General features: G+C 47.4%; 1 protein-coding gene across 4 annotated transcripts in view; it reads right to left on the bottom strand.

The window, feature by feature from the left end:
* syne1b (spectrin repeat containing, nuclear envelope 1b) overlaps window positions 1–13,664 on the bottom strand; it is a 91,626-nt gene that overhangs the window by 64,026 nt on the left and 13,936 nt on the right. For all 4 annotated transcript variants that reach the window (XM_062469363.1, XM_062469360.1, XM_062469361.1 and 1 more), the window contains 26 exons: window positions 13,486–13,654; window positions 13,257–13,353; window positions 12,554–12,756; window positions 11,962–12,126; window positions 11,556–11,708; window positions 11,030–11,173; window positions 10,510–10,677; window positions 9,967–10,125; window positions 9,691–9,855; window positions 9,163–9,297; window positions 8,647–8,805; window positions 7,441–7,649; window positions 6,785–6,893; window positions 6,542–6,706; window positions 5,926–6,093; window positions 5,433–5,609; window positions 4,830–4,970; window positions 4,390–4,550; window positions 4,039–4,189; window positions 3,582–3,809; window positions 3,374–3,472; window positions 2,934–3,121; window positions 2,709–2,832; window positions 2,314–2,480; window positions 1,893–2,046; window positions 753–1,372 (listed from right to left, as the gene is read on the bottom strand). In XM_062469363.1, the coding sequence (XP_062325347.1) occupies window positions 753–1,372; window positions 1,893–2,046; window positions 2,314–2,480; window positions 2,709–2,832; window positions 2,934–3,121; window positions 3,374–3,472; window positions 3,582–3,809; window positions 4,039–4,189; window positions 4,390–4,550; window positions 4,830–4,970; window positions 5,433–5,609; window positions 5,926–6,093; window positions 6,542–6,706; window positions 6,785–6,893; window positions 7,441–7,649; window positions 8,647–8,805; window positions 9,163–9,297; window positions 9,691–9,855; window positions 9,967–10,125; window positions 10,510–10,677; window positions 11,030–11,173; window positions 11,556–11,708; window positions 11,962–12,126; window positions 12,554–12,756; window positions 13,257–13,353; window positions 13,486–13,654 (4,578 nt within the window). The remainder of the gene's footprint in view (window positions 1–752; window positions 1,373–1,892; window positions 2,047–2,313; window positions 2,481–2,708; window positions 2,833–2,933; window positions 3,122–3,373; window positions 3,473–3,581; window positions 3,810–4,038; window positions 4,190–4,389; window positions 4,551–4,829; window positions 4,971–5,432; window positions 5,610–5,925; window positions 6,094–6,541; window positions 6,707–6,784; window positions 6,894–7,440; window positions 7,650–8,646; window positions 8,806–9,162; window positions 9,298–9,690; window positions 9,856–9,966; window positions 10,126–10,509; window positions 10,678–11,029; window positions 11,174–11,555; window positions 11,709–11,961; window positions 12,127–12,553; window positions 12,757–13,256; window positions 13,354–13,485; window positions 13,655–13,664) is intronic.

The raw sequence follows: 13,664 nt of genomic DNA, 5'->3' as shown, positions 1-13,664 counted from the left end.
ATCCCATACACACACACATACAAGGTAACACCCACACACACTTACACACTCACACACTGTGGCATCACGAGAGGACGTGTGGTAGAGGGGAGTTATGTTTCTCTCCAGGAGTGGCTACCATGCCACAAGATGGCTTACGGGAGAACTACGTCTCCCAGAATGCACCACGCAGACAAGTGCAAATGCCTCAGCCCTCTGAAGTGGGACCTCAGGTGTGGGAGAGAGAGAGTACAAAAGAGTGGACCCATACACCAAGCAGGGAAGAGCGTACCTGGCACAAACAGAGTTCAATGCCAGAGGAACTGTGATCTTGCGTATACCGTTGGTAGGATCCAAATGAGGAGCAACTTTATGAAGCCTATGTTTGCTTTAAAATAACTTATGTTTGCTTCCTGAAATACTTTTTTTTGTTGGTGAATAAACCGGTTTCTTTGTTTGGACGCACTTTTGCCTGCTCTGTCTGGTTGTGACGCACTGCCCTACAGCCCGCTTAGTGGTCCAGCCTCTCATGATACCACAACACATACAAGCAAGTATGCACACACACACACAAACCTATTGACACATGCACAAACCCATCCACACACATACATAAGCTCACACATAGATTCAAGCATGGACTTACACGCTCACACACATACATTTGCAAGCACACAGACAAACCCATCCACCCACTACACACTGGAAAAAAAAGTGAGAAGTCTATTCCTGTCCTAGCGTCTGGGAGACAGAGCAATAGAGCCAGAGCTCACCTCTGCTGCAGAGCGGCCGTGCTGGGCTCCTTGAGTCCCTGGTGGTCGGCCTTCTCCTCGATGTCCTCCACAGCCTTCAGTAGCTGCTCCTTGCGCTGCCTGAAGGAGGTCCACAGCACCCCCAGGGCCTCCGCCTCGCTCTGCCGGCTCCCCAGTAGGCTCCTCACCGCGTCCAGCTCCACGCCAACCGAGTCGGCCAGCGCTCGACACGACGTCCGGGCCCCCTCCTCCGCACTCAGGTGGAGGTGGGCCTTACACAGGCCGCTGTCCAGCCCCACGGCCAAGGTCTCCAGGCTGCTAATTTCCGGGATGACGGCGGCCAGCTCCCTCTGCAGTTCCTCCACCCGGCCACGGTCCCAGCTCCCTGCACCCTCCACCGTGTGCCTCAGGCCCCCCAGGACCCCTGTGGCGGCTCCCCGGGTCTGCAGGAAGGCCTCCAGCTTCTCCAGGCAGTCGAGGCGCAGCAGGGCCAGCTGCAGGGCCTCCTGGTGGGGCTGCAGGGAGGTGTCCAGCCGGCCCCGGAGGAGCTGGGCGTCGCTGGGGTCGCAGGAGACACACAGACCCTCCGTCTGCTGCTGCAGGGCCGCACTGCTCTGCTGCTGCAGCGCCGCCAGCTCCACCTTTCAAGGAACACACGGGAGGCGTGGATGGTTAGGGTTGGGGATAGTGGATGTTACTGCAGTTTTCTTCAACCCTCAACTTACATCATATCAAATGAGACAGTATATGATATGATATATAATGCCTGAGTAGGGCCCTGAGTTCTTTTTACAATTAAAATCAATTTTACTACTTAAATGCTGACCCTGTGACCGAGTTTAATTCTCTTAGCTTCCCTTTCCTGTTTAACTAAATAGTAGACTAAAGCATTTGAGTTCAATAAGCATTAATGTACTCCCCTCTTTTGTAAACCTTTTAACCACAAATATAGTAATATTCTAAATAAAAGAATACAATTACACACAGGAATACAATTGCTATTGTTATCTATTATTATTAAGAAAATAAAAAACAAAATGAATATAACACTTATTAAATCTTAAAATGTTACATCCAATTCCACAGTAGCTCCCTCACAGTGAACTGTCAACACCAGACTCCTACGTACCTTCACTTGGTCAACACCAGACTCCTACGTACCTTCACTTGGTTGACAGCAGGCTGCAGGGCAGCGGTGTTGACCTGGGAGGCAGAGTGCAGAGACGAGAGGAGGTTCTCACTGCACTGGGAGAACGACACCAGGTCCTGATCCAACACCTCCACCTGGGAGAGGTGGCTCTCAAGACGACTAATCCTGGAGGCCAACACATGACAGTTGGGTTCAGAGTCGGCACAGAACTGGAGATTTTTTCATTTCATTTTTCATTTCCTTTTGAAATGATTTAGCAGACAGTTTTATCAAAGCATTTAAATAGCGTATATGGTAAGTGCACCAGACAACCAGGGAGCGGAGAAAGATTCTAACTGTATTTCAGCACCTAGTGCCAAGGATACAAGGTCTCCACGAGATAGGAGCAGACTATTTCTCCAACATTCTCAGAGTAGAGAACAGGGGTCTGACCTGCGAGGGATCACTTCCTTCTGAGCTCTCCACCTCGCCTGCAGCTGCTCCAGGTCCTGTCTGAGCTCCTCCCCTCTCTCGTCGGGAGCGGAGGGGTAGAGGGACGCCCCCAGAGACACCAGGCCAGCGTGGAGGGGCTCCAGGGACAACAACTCAGACTGGATGCCCTGCAGAACAAGAAGAAGCTCTCGGTAACCCACGTTCCCCAGCAGCCGTCATGTATGCTGCGCTGTTTGAACGTGTGAATGTTAAACATACATGTGTCACATTCTCTGCATGTTCAATTCTTATTGTTAACGGCAGTGAGACTGAGCCCAGGATACGTATAACATATTGTTTCATAAACACTGAGAATATGGATACAGGGACGGCTGAGAAGGCATGGTTTAGTGTACCTGCAGGTCCTGTAGCTCGCTGTGCAGCTTGGTTTTATCAGCAGGTAGAAAAGGGTTTTCGGATTTAGAGACTGACTCACTCCTCTCCAAGCAGGACAGGAAGCTGGAGCGATCCTTCTCGTACCTGAAACACAGTATTGAGCGTAAAAAAAATACAGTTTCAAGACAGGTTGTCTTCTTGTCTGATGTAAAGCTAACGTGTTTTTCTTAGATATTTCAACCTACTTTTGCCAGAGAGACAGTAGATTCTCCAGAGTGGTCTGCTTGTCCTTGGCCTGCTTCAGGCTGACATCGTAGCTGTTGTGGAGCTCCACCACGGCCCTGTCTGCCTGCTGCCTGTCACCCAGCCTGCGGGCCACAGCTGACAGGGACAGCAGGGAGGCCTTCAGCCTCTCCAGACTCTGGGACCCATCCTGGAGGATGGCAGAGCAACCATGTCAGTCACACAGAACTACCTCTGGAGCAGGAGAGGGATATGGAGCTGGGGTGTATGTGTGTGTGTGTGTGGGGGGGGGGTTGTAGGATGCTGTGTTTTAGCTTTCAGGGAAAGAAAACAACGAAGAGAGAAAGAGAGAAGAGAGAAATTACGAGAGATGAGTGATAGAGAAGGACATAGTGAGATAGAGAGACAGAGGGTGTGAGAGAGACCCAGGGAGAGGGGGTACCATGTGGTTCTGAAGCGTCTTGTAGGTATCTGACGAGGAGGTGCAGGTGGTGACAGGCTGACCCAGTTTTTCTTGCAGATCGCACAGACCGGTCTGAGCCTGAGAACAGAATCCACACAATCAAAGTTTCTCAGAGCTTCACCCGAACCAGGAAACCAGTGAAGGGAAGCAGTCCCTCCCCCCCCCCCCCCACCCAGCCCTCCCCTACCTCCTCCAGGCTGCTGTGGAACCTCTGCAGGTGTGAGGAGCTCTCCTGCAGCTGTCCGTCCAGCTGTCCCACACTCTCCCTCAGCTCCTCCCAGTACCGGCCGATCTGGGTCAGACGGGCCCTGATACGGGCGGCCTCCCCCGAGGACACAAACTGGGCCAGGGCCTGGGAGTCTGCCTCCAGGCGGGACAGGACCTCCGCACGCTCTCCCAGCTCCGAGCCCACAGTCTGGCAGGCCAGGAGGAAGAGGAAGGAAGTAAAGGAGGAGGAAGAGGAAGAATAAGAGGAAGGGGAGGAAGGAAGAGGAGGGTGAGGAGGAACAAGAAGAGAAGGATGAAGAAGGCAAGAAAGAGGACAAAGAAATCATCAAGGTCATCATTCAAATGAGGATTTTTGTCTCTCCCATAAAATAGGAATTTCTCAATTTTACAGGGCCACAGCAGGTTCAGTGCAGTACCTTCACAATGTTGATCTGCTGCTCCAGGGGAGCAGTCATGGTCTTCAGCGCTTCCAGCTCTTTCTCCTTCTCAGAGATCCAGGAAGAGAAGGCCTCAAACTCACTGCCAAACCGATCCCACTGAGCTTTCATCTCCTCCAGAGTCTTGACACTATGAAACACCAGGGTTCATTTAGGATTTCATGTAAACATTCAAAAGAAAAGGCAACAGCATCAAGAGTTTGCTTTTATTAATGAATACATACATAGGAGGTTGGAGAGGATTTGAACCTGCAAACTCTTGGTCTGCAGTCAAATGCTCTAACCGCTGAGGTAAACCCATCCCTGTACACTTAGTTCTGTTAGTCTTACTCTCTCTTGAGGCCTGCCTCCACCTTGTCCACTTGCTCGCTGAGGGAGCGGGCCTGTTCCCTGAGTCTGGTCCTGTTGTTGGGGCCCAGCTGGATTTCTGAGGCCCTCCTCAACAGGGTGTTGACTTGAGACACCTCTGCTTCACTCTGCTTTAGAAGGACCTGCAGGGACCACACAGCAGCCAAGTGAGTGCCCAAGACTCTTCACAACACCTGCTTGGTGATATTTATGTACCGTTTTGTTCATGTAGCAGACACGTTTATCCAAAAGCGACAATGCTAATCTTCTTTAGCTAATAAGGATCAGAAGCACACAGTTCTAACAGTATTTCAGTGGTTAGAGTCAAGGAACGGTCTGTATTGTCATAATGCCAACGGCTGACCAACAACTACCTCAATAACACATAGGTTGATCTTAAGGTGAACCTAGATCTGACTGACCCTTGCCTGGTCCAGTTCTGCTGCCAGGCTGTCGGGGCTGCTAAAGTTCAGGTCTCTCTCCATGGCCGAGAGGGCTCTGTTGACGAACTCCTGAACTGCTGTTTGGTGGCTTTCAAACTCCTGCCAGGCAGCCAGTGTGACCTCAAAGACACATGGGAATACTCAAGGTTAGATCTTATGTAACATATGGCCCTTTTTGAGATTTTTGTACATTGCACATGTCACAAAGGGCTTTAGCAATGGCGGTTGATGTCTATAATTGAAACCTATGGTGGTTGATGTCTATAATTGAAACCTTCAGAGAGTTCTGAAGCTCTCTGTCATCCCCACAAGGACCCCTTCACAAAGGTGAAAAAATGAATGAAAGAAAGAAAGAAAAGACCTTCAGACAGAGAAACAGAGAGAGACAGAAAGAGAGAGAGACAGGGACACAGAGAGAAAGACATAGAAAGACAGAGAGACACAGAGAGAAAGAGATACATAGAAAGACACAGAGAGAGACCGACAGAGACACAAAGAGAGAGACACAGAGACAGAGATAGAGAGACATAGAAAGACACAGAGAGAGAGAGACAGAGACAGAGCACATAGGGCCCCGAGCACCTCCAAGCCCTGCTCCTGAGAGTCCATGCTCTGCTCCATCTTGCTGAGGGTGCTCTCCAGACTCTGCAGGTCCTGCTGGAGGGTGTCTCCCAGGCCCTCCTCCGCCAGTAGCTGCTGGCCCCTGGAGATCTGCTGCTGCACATCCCTCCTGCGCAGCTTCAGGCACTTCAGCAGTTGCTGGACACAGAGAGACACAGCGTCACAACCACAGAAACTCACGAGGGTAAGTCAAAAACGTAGAGGTTCCGAAAAATAGCTTTATTGATTAGCTTTTTTTTTTGCTTCATACAAAGGGATCCATTGCTGTTCTGAAATGAAAATATTCACATTTATGGAGTGAAAATACTGAGATCATCTGTGTTTAATTATCTATGGTTAAATGTAATTGTATATTTAAAAAAATCATAATATCAAAGAAGAAAAAACGTGGTTTAATCGATTATTATTTTATTTTTTTCATAAAAGAAACTAAGAGGAAGAGTTGTGGTCCTACCTGGTGGGTGAGCAGCATCTGCTGGGCCGCCCTGCCAGTCTCCGCATCCAGGATCCTGGTGACCTCAGCCTGGGCCTCCTTCTGTCCCTGGACCAGCTCCTCCAGCGTAGCCCGCACCTCCTCCCTGAACTGGACACAGTCCCCCACCGCCAGCACCACCTTCTCAGCCTGGTGGAGAACAACAGCTCCTTAATAGAGCTGGCTGATCGAGGTAATATCGCCTTAGAGGCAGGTAGGAGGGATGATGAGATATCGAGACAGAAGGAGGAAACAGGAAGAGGAAATGTGGAAGCCAGGGTGTAGCCTCATTATGAATCCCTCCTCTCATTGTGTTTTATCGCGGGCATGCAGGGATTCAGGTTACAATGTTGTCTCTTCACCAGATCTCAATCAGTGGGATACATTACTATCTTGATTCATATTGCTGCAGTAGGTGAAATGTATTTGTTTTCCAATAGAGCCTTGGTTATAATACTCATGAATAGATATAACATTTGATTTTGATTCATATTGATTTGTTGATTTATATCATATGTGGACATACTGTACAGTCTTTACACAGGTTGTTACAGTAATAAAGACCTTGAAGGTATTCCCTTCCTTGGGCAGAGCTTACCTCAGAGAGAGAGGCCAGGAAGCCTTTGAAGTCGGAGGAGAGTTTGCCGAGGGCGCTTCCTTGCCTCTGGGCATCCATGTCCGTGCACACTTCGATGAGCATGGCCAGACGAGATCTGAGCCAGCCCAGGTTCCCTTCCTGGAGCTCTGCCTCGTTCCTCAGCTCCTGATGGGGTGAGAACAAGGTTGCTCAACGACAAATTGCGTTTGTTTGGTGTCGTGTCCGGTTGAGGAGGCAGCTTACCGTGATGGTGGACTTGACCTGGCCGTACTTGCTAGGGTCGCTGGCTCGGCTCCTGAGGAGACGGAGCAGGCTCTCCTTAGACGTCAGCCAGGAGGAGAGGTCGGAGAACCTGCCAGAGAAGTGGCATCTCAGTCAACCAACCAACCAATCTCATCAAAGCCACGTTATGATAAAGGGATTATCCAAGATATTATGTGTTACATATTACTAGAAGTGCCAAGCGCCTGTAATCTTACCTCAGTGAAGAGAAATATATATATTATTGCACTCAATACAATTCCACAACCCTGCTTTCTTAACTTTTCCTAGATATGTGATTTTGTTGTATGATTTTGCTTGATGCTTTTCACCCTACAACAGTTTGTAATGTATTCACTTAGTAGATGCTTTGAAACTGAGTTATACCCAGTTATTAGTCCTTACATCTAACCACCAAAATACTGTTAGGTCTATATGAACTTCTGACTTCTGCTGTACTTTCTGCACTGTATAAACAATTTGTATATAACTTTAGATAAAATTGTATGAGACATAAGGGATGGGTATACAGCTCAGGAGCATCTGACTGCTGATCTATAGGTTGCAAGTTCAACTCCCTTGTATGTTTGTTTAGATAAAAGCGTCTGCTAAATGAATGCATGTTATTGTGAATGTACCTGGAGTTGAATTCTTTCCACTTGTCAGGGTTCTGCATCAATTTCAGCAGGGTGCCGTCTATCTCTTCCCTGAGCTCAGAGAAGGCCCTTCTGGCTGCCTGCAGGGTTGGGTGGGTGGGGTCGCTTTCCGGAAGTTTCTGACAGAGCTCCTCCATCAGCTGCAGCCTCTTCTCACAGAGGGACTGAGGACCTTTCTCTCTGAAGAACCCCTGCAGGAATACAGTTACATCCAACAGAGAACCCAGCCATTGGTGCAGTCTGGTGCACGGTTTTTGCTATGATTTTCACCACACTGTCTGTTAGAAAGGCCAGAGACAGGTAACAGGTTGCGCATGCGCAGAGATCTGTTTTCTCAGCACCATCTCGTGATTGTGGAAGTTTGCAGCAAAACATTTACATTTACATTTAGCAGACGCTCTTATCCAGAGCGACTTACAGTAAGTACAGGGACATTTCCAGGAGGCAAGTAAGGTGAAGTGCCTTGCCCAAGGACACAATGGTCATTTGGCAACGCAGGGAATCGAACCGGCAACCTTCTGATTACTAGCCCGATTCCCTAACCGCTCAGCCACTTGACTCCCTAAAACGGACGTTACTAAAACGGACGTGAATGACCAGTAGATGTCAGTACAATCACCATTAAACTGTTATTAGCAATTTGTTGTGTGTCTGAGATATGTTTTTAAGCCTGTATGTGAATGTTATGTAATGTATAATCTGTAATTGATTCCCTTTGATAGATAACAAACACGAAGATAAAAGATCATTGAGTTTCACTGAATATGCCTGTCTGAGTCCTGTGTATTGCTGTGCTGCCTACAATAGCCACGTAATCCCATAAAACTGCATTCCGACTCCAGAGGTGTTCTTACAGACACACCAAGGCATCACCACCATATCTGAACCTGAACTTATACAATCCTTTACACCCGTTTACCAGTTGTACACTCTCAATATACAATGTCCGGGTATATAACATAACAAATAGCCCATTAAGCTATATACTGTACCAACTATAATACATATTAACATATTAGAGTGACATGCTTTCTGGGTGACTCCCGCATTAACTACTGTCTATTAATGTTCCCTATTTCAGTAGTATCAATATGATATGTCAGTATTTTAGGGTGTATAGTATTTTAAGGAGCTGTACTGTCAGGCATCACTTTCATCAGTACAACATGTCCAGACTCCCAGTCTTACCTTGTGTTCTTTGATGAGCCTCTCGCTGCCCATGCCCAGCATGTGGCGCTGTTCTCTGGCCACCTCGGTCTGGCACTCCTGCAGGGACCCCATCAGCTTGCTCCTCTCCACCTCCACCTTCAGACGAAGGAGGTGATACGGCGCATCTGTCTGGACGTCCTGGGGGGAAAACGCAGGAGAGATGCTTACGCTATGTAGGCCTACTGTGTGTCTGCTTTGGTAAAGCTATGTACCGTATGTATACTATGCTAATGCTATGTACCATACGTACGCTATTCTAATGCTATGTACTGTATGTATGCTATGCTAATGCTATGGTGTCTGTCTGAAAACAACACTTATCTGCATTATTCACAGGGGAACTTTCCCTTCCCATCAGTATCACAAGAAATATCAGTATCAGAACAACATCCATTATGCATCATGCGGAAACAAGTGAAAATGGGTTTTAATAATGTAATAGGTTTTGGTCTTGATCATGATAGCTCCATTCATCAGTGCTTGTCTGGGACCAACCTTCCAGTGCTTATGCAGTTTCCTGACAGTCTCCTGAAGACTCTGCTGTTCCTGCTCTGGTAAGATGTCCGTCAGCTCATCACAGGCCTTGAGGAACGCGTTGAGGATCCTCTGGTCCAACTGACCAAAGAACTCCTGGAGAAAATCACCAAACGTCTCAGCCCTCGGCTTACACACATACCCATAAACCTTTCTTTCCCAGGTCTAGCTTTAATGAATCTCTAGTACAGTTAACCCAGGTCTAGCTTTAATGAATCTCTAGTACAGTTAACCCAGGTCTAGCTTTAATGAATCTCTAGTACAGTTAACCCAGGTCTAGCTTTAATGAATCTCTAGTACAGTTAACCCAGGTCTAGCTTTAATGAATCTCTAGTACAGTTAACCCAGGTCTAGCTTTAATGAATCTCTAGTACAGTTAACCCAGGTCTAGCTTTAATGAATCTCTAGTACAGTTAACCCAGGTCTAGCTTTAATGAATCTCTAGTACAGTTAACCCAGGCCATAGACATGACTGAGCTCATTTCTTACTGTGTGTTTCTTGAGAAGGTCGTCTGGGTTCCCTCTCTCTGTCAGACAGCTCTGGGCAGTCTTCAGAACCTTCTCAAGCTCCACGCGGGACTCCTCAAACCTCTTCATCATGCTGCTGTTGGCCTCCACGTGCTTTCTCCACTCGCTGGATTCCTTGATCATTGCCTAGTAAACACACGTTACATCACAAACTTACAACACTTACACTCACCAAGTATTACCACACTTATATTTAGAGGAGACAGGAGAGGAAAGGAGAACATCTATGTGCTGTACCTGTGAGGAGGCCTGGAGGTCCGCTACTCGTTTCTGCAGCAAAGACATGTCCATATTATCCAGGTTCTTACTGTTCTCCAGGGTTCTCTGGATGGTCTGGTGGTTCTTCTCAATTACTGTTAAGCACTTCTTGCAGCTCTGTGTGAAGGTCACCAGCTCCTGGAGACAGAGAGGTGAAACATAAGACAGGTTGTTACAGATTAATCAAATACAGAGGTCAACTACCTCTAAAGTATTTGAAAGTAATTTAGGTGTGTTTGATTTGCCTCATACTGTATTTGGTACTTTTCCAGGGACTGGTCCATTGATTTCTAAGCCGTCAGTCAAATCTAAAGCTCTCAAGTATTTGATAGTATTTTCAAATGGTAATATACCCAGTTCTGGTGTGTTGATAGTTATATCCGAACTCAACCGTACACAACAAAAAGCCTGTGAGCAATTTAACTTTTTGGAGAACTTCATAACCTTTTTTTCCTCAATCCTCCAGGCAGTTTCATGTTTGTCCTACTGTGCCAACCCCAGATCAAAGGCGACTCAAAACACCTGGCATTTCTGCTTGAAGTCGCCGGGGGCCTCTGAGTCTCTGGCGGTGGTGATGCGGCTGGCCTTCTCCAGGGCCTGGTAGAAGCCTGTGATGTTCTTCTCCATCTCCTCCAAGGGAGGCAGCAGGGACTGGGCCTCGCGCAACAGTGGCAGGCACCTCTCCCTTATCTGATGGGAGAACGCACTGGGTCACGGCGTGTATTGACGCCATCAGAAATGAAAGTGTCTCCTTATATGACACTGATGATAGGGTCCTGTCATCTAAACTAAAACATTTTAAACTATTCATTCAAAAGCAATGGTGTGGGACTCAACGAGAAAGCATCTCCACTAGCCTAGCTTAGAGAAAGGAGCAACCTTCGCTAGCCTATCACAGCCACCTGAGAGGGAGCAAGCACCTTCGCTAGCCTATCACAGCCAGCTGAGAGGGAGGAAGCACCTTCGCTAGCCTATCACAGCCAGCGAGAGGGAGGAAGCACCTTCGCTAGCCTATTACAGCCAGCTGAGAGGGAGCAAGCACCTTGCTGAGCTGCTCCTTGATGGAGACCATCACATCCAGCATCTGAGACACCTCCTCCTGGGCCGTGTCTTTGTTCAGCAGCTGGACCGTGCGGCTGGCAGTCTTGCAGGCCGCCTCCATGGCAGGCACTTTGTGCTTGATGTCCTGTTAACGAGCAGAACAGACTGATGTGGGGATGGGAAGACAGTGTGCTCAAACTGTGTTATCCAATGGCTAAGAAGAGACCTGCAAACTAAGCTCATGACTCATATCATATACTGAATATATACAATATGTATATACAGTATATACGGACAGTGAACGAACAGGCAAGGTACTGCACAGTGTACAGTATGTTTGTGGTAATACTTAATGTGTTACGATGACTGACTGAGAGAAATAATACATGCTAAGCTGAGAACACAATATCTACTTGTTTACCTATCCTTAATGAGATTGAGTTCTCATGATATTATAGATGGGTCTGTCTAGTCTGTTTAAACAGTTTGGACTTTGTTCCAGATATGTGAACTTAGATGAGAGCTACCTCAACATCTTGAACAAAGGTTCTGACGTTGAGGAAAGACACTTGGACAGGCGCCCTCATCTTCTCGTTGGTTGCATCCATGAAGGTTTTGAGGGTGGAGAGTCCTTCCTGGTAGTCCTGCTTCAGTTTATCCACCTCATCAGCTCTGGCGTACTGAGAACAGGGCAGAGATGGAAGAACAAGCGGCAAATCAATCCCATGCTATTGATCAGGTCACATGCGTTTAAGTATAAGACTTCTCACTTCCACTGTGAATATTTACTTTGGGGAGGACACATATTTGCTACCCTGAGAGAGAATCCTTCCACTGATGAATCCAATCTAGCCTCCTTTTGCAAAGGTTTCATTTTGGGAGTCCGCTCTTTCTCATTCTCTGATGAGTGCAAGATAAAGGGAGATTGTTTACATGTTTGACTTTGACGAAGAGCTCTCTCCACCTCCCGTTGAGCAGGAGTAGCTGCTGCTTCAGGTCTCGAGAGACCGTCTCATCACAGGTCTCGATGAGGAAGTTCCCCGCGTCGTTCATGTCCATGTGCTGCTGGATCCAGTGGGGAAGATTACGGAAGAAGTCCTGGACAGGCAGAAAGGGAGGGAGGCAGTGTATTCATATAGAGAGCCAACACCGGACTTTCAGGATGTCCATAAGTCTGCCTTTTATGTCAGCTTGACTTTGAGAGCAGAGAACTGAGAAAATTCAGTAGATGTGTTACTGAGGCAGTTTGAGGAACACGGATGGAAATGACTCCATCCCACTGCGGTACATGTACTTTGTATAACTACTGTAATACATGTAAAACATGCTGATACCTGCATAAAAGAACATCACCAAATGTTTTCATTATGAAAACGAAACCAGCCTTTTCACCATGCAGTTAGGACATATCCCTTTCACAAACGAGAGAACATTGTTTCTTTCACCAATAGATGCTCATTAGAAGGCATGTGTGTGCTTGTGCGTGCGTGGGTTTGACATCGCTAACAACCAACCCCACCCTCACCCGTTTGGCGCTCTCCGACTGATTGAGCATCTGCTCTGCGTCTTCCAGCCAGGCCTGCAGACCAGCCACCGTGCTGCTGGACTTGTCCCAGTTGGAGATGACCTCCTCCAGCATGCTCCTCACGCTGCGCACCTCCACAGACAGGTTCTTCCACTGGGCCGTGGCCTCGCTCAGGAACTTACTCACCCCCTCCCCCTCGTCCACTGAAACCAGATCAGACATCCTGGGTCGTCTCTTTTGTTTTTGGAAAACATACTCATTGTTTCAGAAGGGGACAGACACCATCTTTTCAGCATGCATTCCCATGAGCCTAACGTAATTAGCGTTTATTTCTACTTTATTGAATCAGAAAAGAGAGAGGAACCTTTTAAGACCACGGCCTCCTCAGAAATAGACATGCACACGTCACAGGCATGTAATATAATAGTCGTTAGTAGAAATGGTCACACTGGGGTAGTAGTTGTATTTTCAGGTGGAGTCCCTAGTGCACAGCCAATCAAAGGCCACAGTACAGTGCACTCGATTATTCTACTTGGATCTGTTAATATTTCAGTTGTTACGTGCTTTTAGACTTACCCACTGTACTGATCTTAATGCCTAAAACATGAAACAAACAATCAATGGGAGAACACACACTCACTCACTCAGGACAACACAACGCAGTAGAGGATGACCTATCTGAAAGTCAAGTATAAAATCCCACCTGTACTGTCAGACTTGACGTAGACCTCAGCTGCTTTCTTCAGAGTTCTGAATGTTGTCTCATATTGCTCAAAGAACTTGTGGCCTTCGATGAACGACTGTTGATAAAATAAATGGATAAAGAGAACAGAATAGAAGACACTGATAGATAAAGGATAGATTAAGAGATGAAAACATATTGCTTAATTTGATGTTGTAACCGGATCAAAACCCCATCTGAGTTAACTTACGATGTAGCTCTGCAGGAGCAGCTCCACAGAGTCCCGGCGGCCATATTTGATGATCCAGGACTTGAGTTTGGACTCGGCCAGTATGAGGAAGGCCATCAGTCTGTACTTCATCTCCCAGAATTCCAGTTTGATCAGGTGAGCATGGGAAGATGTGGACACGTAGTTGAACCTGTCAGAAA

The sequence above is a fragment of the Osmerus eperlanus genome, chromosome 9 (assembly GCF_963692335.1).
Source record: "Osmerus eperlanus chromosome 9, fOsmEpe2.1, whole genome shotgun sequence".
NCBI lineage: Eukaryota > Metazoa > Chordata > Actinopteri > Osmeriformes > Osmeridae > Osmerus > Osmerus eperlanus.
The sequence above is the reverse complement of the archived record's forward strand: the minus strand, read 5'-3'. Positions and strand labels throughout refer to the sequence as shown.